A 9,585-nucleotide genomic window follows, 5' to 3' on the forward strand; every position below is an offset into this window, starting at 1 on the left:
ACTATACATACAACAACATGTAGTTGTTTTCAGGTCTAGATGCTATGAACATCAGATGCTATTATGACCCGAGTCTCGGAGAGCATGAACATGAATCTTCATTAGTTGAACAAACTACGCTATCACGTATATCAGAAAAAAACGTTAGGTAAATGTTATTGGTATCAAAGACAATATATAAAATTTTGTAACACTATTCTTATTTTCTATTCCTATTCTGAACCAACTATTTTAGCAACCTAAAGTCAGATACATTTTTTGCGTAATATTATAGTACACATAAGCAATGTTGGTTACCAACCAATAATGAAAAGTAAATTAATAGCAGTGCCATAATACAGAAGACATATAAGTATTGCTACAGAAATGAATGGCAAGGACAAACATTGAAATGCCGTTTACTTGCATAATTTATTTTGTTAGAAACAAAACAAAAGCGCCAAGTGCAACAGTGTATAATGTTATATGTTCAGTTCTTTATATTATATTAATTTTGCATGACATTGCAATAAATTATACAAATTACCAGTGTTACTTTTTATTGCAGAGATCACGAGTTTAACCGAAGGAAAGGAACCATACCAAAGTATGGAACCTTAAGAAAATTGAATAATATACCAAGAGGTGTTCGACCAGTTAAGTCACATTACAGAGTTGACGAGTCCACTAAGACTATATTTTGAATGAACTCGCAAATTAAAATACAGCACAACAGTTACGCTGTATATAGTGGATTGAAATTGATAAACTATAATAAGAAAATGTTTGGCTGCGATTAAATCCATCTTCTCTGAAAATGAACAAACATAATTATGATGTTTTCTGTTGATTGCCACCACAAATTTAAATGCCAACTCTACTGTTTTCAATTTTGCCTTAATAAAGTTGCTTGTGTCCAAGATTACATCCTTTTGGATACCGTGCAACTTGGGTTTTGCCTTTTCCGAAGTTGTTTGTGGTACTTTTTCTTTCTGTTTAAACCCATTCAATTTTCCAACGACAAAATTAAGCACGTGATAAAATGATGGGAACTACAATAATGTTTCTGCAGATGTTACACTGTAACTTAGAGGAGTTAAACATTTTATCTCGGTTTTACTCTCATTGTACAGCGTCCATGTGTTTTAGTGTTAGTATCGATTTATTTATTGTTTTGATACACAGTACGTAAGTCTTATAAGATATTCAAAGACGACAAATCACGATTTATGTTTCAGAAACAAAATATGAACTATGCCGCATGTCTGTAAAGGGGCATTTTACATGTATCTTATCACCAACACTCGATAGCCTTGTTTCGTATTATGATCATGTTATACTGACACAAGATTGCGCAGGTGGATAAACAACTACTATAACTTCTAATAAGTTCAAAACATTTTGCATCATATCTTAAGACTGGGATATATTTTTGTACATTAAATCTAGAAATAAAACATAACGTATGCATTTATGTCATTACATCACTGTTGTATATAAATGTGTTTTGTTTTTTTTCTATCAAAACTACAAGTACTAATATTTTACGAAAAACAGTTTTTATGAACAAATCATATATCCTGGTAGTTTTTTGTCTCATGTGACGACAAATGACGTTGAAGCACAAACCATGAACAGGATTTCTTTTCGCAAATACCACATTCCAGAGGAGAATTCCCATCGCTGTCTCAGTCTTGCGTTTTTGCCTGAAAAATAAATTGAACAAGGAAATACAATACTGTAGATTTCAGATCGATTGAAATTAAAACATAAGTTTGCTATATATTAGTTCGATTATATTTTTTTAAATGTAAAACATCTTTAACAAATTTTCTGTCAATTATAAAATAAAGGTCAATGGAGATGAGAACTTAGAATTGGGACTAAGAATTGAGACGAGAACTTGTCAGATTACCCAGTTTGCATTAAGTAATTTCTTGGGCAAGATACACACAAGGCTAGTGCACACCATAGCAAAACATTGACCATATTATTTCACTGATCTTCCAAACTCACAAAAAGCTAAAAATAAGTCTCGTTTTGTGCCCAAACGCCGTTATAAGAGATTAGAAATAGAACTGTGAAATTTCGCGCTATCTGCTACAACTTTGAGGAAATTTATGATTTGCCTCTTCAACCAGTTACACAATAAACATTCTCTGTTAGTTGGACACTATTATTTTTTTTTTCAGAAAAAGTTTGCAACGGAAATTGCTTGAATTACAAGTTTGCAACAAAAACTAGCTTGAACAAGATTTATTTGATAAAAAAACAAGCGAACATGCGATGATTTCAGAAAATATCCGCCATTTTGTAAGTTTGCAACCATTCACTCGCTTGAAGCAAGTGTGCAACCACTTCACGTCCTGCCCCTTGGGTTAAGGTAGTTCTGCACGTTTGGATCAAATTTTTTCTGCAATGTAGAATTTGATTAAACTTCAGAATATACCGAGAAAATTCAGCAAATAGAAAGGATAGGGTCATGTGCTTGATTTTTTGCTAGACTGATTTGAAAAATTTGGACCTCTCTCAATTTTTCATAATGGGAGTCTATGCAATTTTCATAACATTTTCGCAAACAGAAAATTTTCAACAATGTAGATTTTAATGAAACTTCTCACCGTCGTAAACAAACATATGGCCAATAATATGGTGAAATAAAATGTATAGGTCCATGTGCTTATTTCTGAGATATCTGGCCACGATTAAAGTGAATGGCCTATTTAAAGCTAATTCTAAGACATTATTTTGGATTATTTAATGTGTAAGATGTTTTAATATCATATTTTAACTTTAGAAAGATAGCAACTGTTACAATTTAGTAAATTTATTCAGAGGTTGCCATTAATTCATAAACTGATTTTCATTTCTGTATGCTGAATCCAAGCTTTATTCTACGTTTTCCAGATAAATGACATTACGCCATCACCTCGGTTTATCAAACATGCAGAACTACCTTAAGGTTGCTGGCTTGAAATCACTTGCTCCTCAATGATGTGGATTTGAGTCTCACTCGGGGCATTGAATTCTTCATGTAAGGAAGCCATCCAGCTGGCTTGCAGAATGTCAGTGGTTCTAACCAGGTGCTGCCCATGACAAAATAAGGTACGGTGGGGCGCCTGGGGTCTTCCTCCACCATCATAGCTGGAAGGTTGCCATATGACCTATAATTGTGTCTTTGCAACATCAAACCCAAGAGCTGTCTATTGACAGCACGCTCAACTATTCAAAGATCTGATGTAAGTGTGAGGTCAAAATATTAATAATCAATTTCTATGTCAAGAAAGGGCCATAACTGAGCCAAAATCCTTGCCCTAGGTATGTAGTCTTGCTTACATATGGCGACTATGATGGTAAACAATTGGCCAAAGGTTCAATACCATAGGTTAAACAGTTTAGACAAAATATAGACTGTTATGAAAAACTTGAATGATTTCCAAGTCCAAAAAGGGCCAAAATTCAGCCAAATATCTTTGACATAGTTACATACCCTTGACTACAGACTAAGATTTTGATGATGAACAAGTGTTCAATGTTTCAAAGCCAGATGTCAAATGGTTTTGACAAAACACGGACTTGTACAAAAGCTGAATCAATTTCCAAGTCCAAAAAGAGCCACAATTCAACCAAATACTTGACAGAGTTATGTACTCTTGCCTACAGATAAGAACTGTTCTAATAAATATGTGATAAATGTTTCAAAGTCATATGACAAACAGTGTGCACAATACATGAACTGGTACGAAAAACATAACCATTTTGTTTGTTTTGGGTTTAACACTGTTTTTCAACAATATTTCAGTTATGTAACGGCGGGCAGTTAACCTAACCTGTGTTCCTGGATTCTGTACCACTACAAACCTGTTCTCCTCAAGTAGCTGCCAACTTCCCCACATGAATCAGAGGTGGAGGACAAATGATTTCAGACATAATGGCTTCTATCAAATCATCATGGAGGCCCGCCTGGGGATCGAACTCGCGACCTTACGATCTTTAGATCTGCGCTCTCCCAATTGAGCTAAGCGGGCAGGTTTAAAACAAAACAAAGAATTTTTAGTTAAAAGGGCCATAATTCAGACAAAATCCTTGATGGAGTTATGTACTCTTGCCAGAAACTGGACACGGTGATTGTACACAAGTGTTGAAAGTTTCAAAGCTATATGTCAAAAGGTGGAATTGTACTAAAACTGAATCAATTTCCAAGTCCAAAAAGGGCCATAATTCAAACAAAATACTTGACAGAGTTATGTACTCTTGCTTATAGAAAAGAACTGTTATAACAAATATGTGATAAATGTTTCAAAGCCATATGACAAACAGTGTGCACAATATATGAACTGGTACGAAAAACATAACCATTTTGTTTGTTTTGGGTTTAACACTGTTTTTCAACCATATTTCAGTTATGTAACGGCAAGCAGTTAACCCAACCTGTGTTCCTGGATTCTGTACCAGTACAAACCTGTTCTCCGCAAGTAGCTGCCAACTTCTCCACATGAATCAGAGGTGGAGGACAAATGATTTCAGACACAATGGCTTTTATCAAATCATCATGGAGGCCCGCCTGGGGATCGAACTCGCGACCTTACGAACTTTAGATCTGCGCTCTCCCTATTGAGCTAAGCGGGCAGGTTTAAAACAACAATATTTAGTTAAAAGGGCCATAATTCAGACAAAATCCTTGACGGCTTTATGTACTTTTGCCTAAAACTGGACATTGTGATTGTACACAAGTGTTGAAAGTTTCAAAGCTGTATGTCAAAAGGTGGAATTATACTAAAACTGAACCAATTTCAAAGTCCAACAAGAGCTGTCCGTAAGACAGCGTGCTCCACTATTCGGTGATTTGACAGTAAAATGAATTTATATCTCAATAAGAGACCTCTACTTTAAAAGAAAGATACACCAAAATATAAAAAGACCCTACTACATAGAGGGGTTAAAGGTCAAGTATGGAACGGGTAATGATGATGATGGTAAAGATATATTTTGAGTTTCAACTCATTATCTTGTATAGTACCAAAGTTATGTCCAGAAAACTAAGTTTATCAAAAAAATTAAGTATGAAAGGGGCATAATTTGGTAAAACAAGAGCTGTCCGTAAGACAGCCAAGCTCGACTATTCGAAATATTGTCACAGAAGCAGGAAATTATTACCCAAAATGTTAAATATGAAAAGAGTTTTAAGTTCAAAAGGGGACATAATTTGACCAAAATACATATCAGAGTTATGGGACTTGATGCTATCAACTAGTTTTATAACCCCGAAGAAACATGTTAAGTTTCAATTCAATATCTGCATTAGTTTTGGGGATAGTAACTTGCATGTAAAACTTTAACCAGAATTTTCTAAGTCCAAAAGGGGGCATAATTTGCTCAAAATACATGTTAAGAGTTATGGAACTTGACCCAGTGAGGTTGGTAATTGACCTAGAAAAAGAATAAATAAGTTTCAAAGCTATATGCCTTTTGGTAATAGCTGTATGTACTTGCACGCAAAACTTTAACCAGGATTTTTTAAGTCCAAAAGGGGGCATAATTTGCCCAAAATACATGTCAGAGTTATGGGACTTGGTGCTATCAACTAGTTTTATAACCCGGAAGACACATGTGAAGTTTCAATTTAATATCTGTAGTAGTTTTGGAGATAGTTACTTGCATGTAAAACTTTAACCAGGATTTTCTGAGTCCAAAAGGGGGCATAATTTGGCCAAAATGCATGTCAGAGTTATTGGACTTGACCCAGTGAGGTAGGTAATTGATCTAGAAAAAGAAAAAATAAGTTTCAAATCTATATGCTATTTAGTAATAGCTGTATGTACTTGCACGCAAAACTTTAACCAGAATTTTCTAAGTCCAAAAGGGGGCATAATTTGGCCAAAATGAAGGTCAGAGTTATGGGACTTGGTGCTATCAACTAGTTTTATAACCCCGAAGACACATGTGAAGTTTCAATTCAATATCTGCATTAGTTTTGGAGATAGTAACTTGCATGTAAAACTTTAACCAGAATTTTCTAAGTCCAAAAGGGGGCATAATTTGCTCAAAATACATGTTAGAGTTATGGAACTTGACCTAGTGAGGTTGGTAATTGACCTAGAAAAAGAATAAATAAGTTTCAAAGCTATATGCCTTTAAATGATAGCTGTATGTACTTGCATGCAAAAACTTAACCAAGGTGTGACGCCGACGCCGACACCGACGCCAACGCCGACGCCAGGGTGAGTAGAATAGCTAGACTATTCTTCGAATAGTCGAGCTAAAAATACAAATTAGAGTTATGGGGACTGTTACCACACATGCAAATGATGATAATAATACATTTTAAGTGTCAAGTCATTATCTTATATTGTACTAAAGTTGTATCCAGAAAGCAAAGATTGCCAAAACACTTTAAATACATGTATGAAAGGGGCATAATTCTGTCAAAAATACAATTAGAGTTATGGGGATTGTAACAACACATGCAGATGATGATTATAAAGAAATATTTTTGATTTCATGTCATTATCTTTTAAAGTACCAAAGATATGTCTATAAATAAAGCTTTCAAAAAATTAACATGAAAATAATTCCAAGTATAACACCTTGGTGACCTTGACCTTGGGTATAATGGGCCCAGCCCCTGCACATACTTTGCTTGTATGCTGGACAATGTTTATGTGAAGTTACAGTAAGATATAAGCAATAGTAACAAAGAAATGACAGAAAAACAAAAGTTGCCGAAAAACTTTAACCATAAAAATAACCTAAGTATAACACCTTGGTGACCTTGACCTTGGGTATAATGGACCCAGCCCCTGCACATACTTTGTATGCTGGACAATGTTTATATGAAGTTTAACAGTAAGATATAAGCAATAGTAACAAAGATATGACAGAAAAACAAAGGTTGCCCAGAACCTTTAACCTTAAAAATAACCTAAGTATAACACCTTGGTGACCTTGACCTTGGGCATAATGGGCCCAGCTCCTGCACATACTTTGCATGTATGCTGGACAATGTTATTGTAAAGTTACAGTAAGATATAAGCAATAGTAACAAAGATATGACAGAAAAACAAAGGTTGCCGAAAAACTTAAACCTTAAAAATAACCTAAGTATAACACCTTGGTGACCTTGACCTTGGGTATAATGGGCCAAGCCCCTGCACATTGTTTGTATGGTAGACAATGTTTATGTGAAGTTACAGTAAGATATAAGCAATAGTAACAAAGAAAACAAAGATTGCCGAAGAAAGCTCACGCAGACGCTGGGGCAGTAGAATAGCCCCCTTATTCTCCGAATAGTGGAGCTAAAAAGGGCCATAATTCAGCCAAAATACTTGACAGAGTTATTTACTCTGGCCTACAGATAGAGACTGTCATAATAAACAAGTGATTAAAGTTTCAAAGCCATATGATATGACAAACAGTTTACACAAGATGAGCTGGTAAGAAAAGCTTTACCAAAATTTGTAAGTTAAAAGGGGCCATAATTCAGACAAAATCCTTGATGGGAGTTATGTACTCTTGCCTAAAAAAACTGGACATGGCATACAAGTGTTGTATGTTTCAAAGCTATATATGTCAAAAGGTTTTGTCAAATTGTGGACTGGTAGAAGAAACTGAACCAAGGTGTGAGGCCAACACTGAATCCGTGGTGAGTAGGATAGCTCTCCTTATTCTCTGAACAGTCGAGCTAACAAAAAAAACAAAAACACTTTCCTTGTAATAGCAGTATAATGCTTAGGCTTTCAGTCATCAACATTCAAAGAAGGATAGTCTTATGGTCAGTTGATGACCTCTATTGTTATCGGGGTCATCTATGGTACATGTAACTAAAAAAATACATAGTACATGTACTCGGTTACCTCCTACAGCTCTTGTTTGTGAAGATAACCATTATAGAAAAAGCTCATATCTGTTTAACATTTCATGATTTAATACAAAGACATTTTTTAACTGACTCTCAGTAAAGGAGTGGTGACACAATGACTAGATGTAATTTGTCAGAATCTAGATGTGGTGTCATCCTACCACATTTGAATAAAATTAGATGTAAACTTGTGTAACACAATCAGATTCAAGTTAACAAAAACAATGTGAAAACTTAACTTGATATATTTTTAAAGTTACCAACATCAGACCTGTAGAATAAAAGCACTTGCCCTTGTTCAGTAATCAAGATAATCATAACCATTCTTTGAAATCAAGGCAACAAAAGGAATATCACATTTACTGATTATTTCAATATCTGACCAGCAGAATGCCAGAATGCCGATATATAACTGAAACTGAACCAGACAACATCCTTAAATGAGACTAGTTCAACTTGCCTGTGTCAAAATTGTTTTTAACCTACTTTTAAACTTATTAATTTTAACTAAAGGAGAAGCATCCTGGCTCTCACTGTCAGTCAATTCACTAACTAAATTATTTTCACCAACTGTTCCCGAATTTGCATTACCAGCTCTGCTTTCAGTATCTGAGTGGTCTTTAATGTCACTATTATATTCAGTTTCATCATCATCAACTATGGCTGTTAATCTGTCGTTAATGCCAGGGTTAATTTCTGCACCACTGTTGCATGACGAGTCCTCTTTCTGTTTTAAATGAGAGTAGAGTTCATTTGAAAACTTGAGTAAATGTGTCTCGTATTCTACAATATCACCAAGCAAAGTTTGCAGGAGCTGTTCTTGATCAGGTGACAGTACCCCTGGCTTCATCAACTGGTAAGACAGTTTCCCGCTGAAATAAAGTAAATTTAAACATACCAAAACATGAAGACAGAGGATAAACAGTGTAATATGACATTTAAGATCTGTATCACTACTCTCAGGCCCATAACAAGATCTCATTGGTAAATACTAATTAAATAAGTTTACATTTATTGTAAATACAACTAAGACTGGTTAAGAAATGAGATGCTAGAATGTAAAGAGAAACAAACATTTGACCATGTTTTATGTAAATCCAGTAGATCAATGTCCATTTGGACAATTTTGTCTTCGCTTCGCAAGCAGGTTCGACAAAAATGATAATAATATCCTTGGATCATGTATGTTTATACTCCCTACTTACAGACCTAAATACAGATAGTCAAGAAGTTCTGAACTTTAAGGACTTCATGCACTAAAATCCAATGGTTAAAACTTCTTTTCTTGTGTTTAGGTCACACCAAATTAATGTCTTGTTCTTCGGATTTTTTTCAAAAATATTTAGGGCGAGCGAGCGAAAATAAACTAGAGCTATCACTAAAGGTGATGAATGTACCCCCCGCATGCACTGACACAGTATATTGCAATTTGACGCAGACAAGATTGCATAATTATGTAGACTGTATGTATACAGTATAGTAACAAAAAACAAAGTCCCATAACTACGCAGAATATTTATCTAAAAGAATGTAACATGCACCATGCACAACTAGGGTTGGTACTGATCACTTGTGTGAAGTTTCATTAAATTGTGTGTAAGGGTTTGGTGGATTAGGCATGCACAAGATTGCATATGCAGACTGTATGTATATAGTATATTAACAAGAAACAAAGTCCCATAACTCTGCAATTTTTGTCGCTGAAAGAACCTAACATGCCCCATGCACAACTACTGTTGTTACTGATC

General features: G+C 34.9%; 1 protein-coding gene across 1 annotated transcript; it reads right to left on the bottom strand.

Annotated features, from left to right (window-relative positions):
- Nucleotides 1-333: 333 nt before the first annotated feature.
- On the bottom strand, nt 334-8,709 carry LOC128553317 (uncharacterized; the record flags this gene model as incomplete). Its single annotated transcript, XM_053534451.1, has 2 exons — nt 334-1,685; nt 8,429-8,709. Coding segments are annotated over 2 exons (391 nt in total), but the record flags the coding sequence as incomplete, so codon positions are not given.
- Nucleotides 8,710-9,585: the final 876 nt, after the last annotated feature.

The sequence above is a fragment of the Mercenaria mercenaria genome, unplaced genomic scaffold (genome assembly GCF_021730395.1).
Source record: "Mercenaria mercenaria strain notata unplaced genomic scaffold, MADL_Memer_1 contig_3703, whole genome shotgun sequence".
Taxonomy (NCBI): domain Eukaryota; kingdom Metazoa; phylum Mollusca; class Bivalvia; order Venerida; family Veneridae; genus Mercenaria; species Mercenaria mercenaria.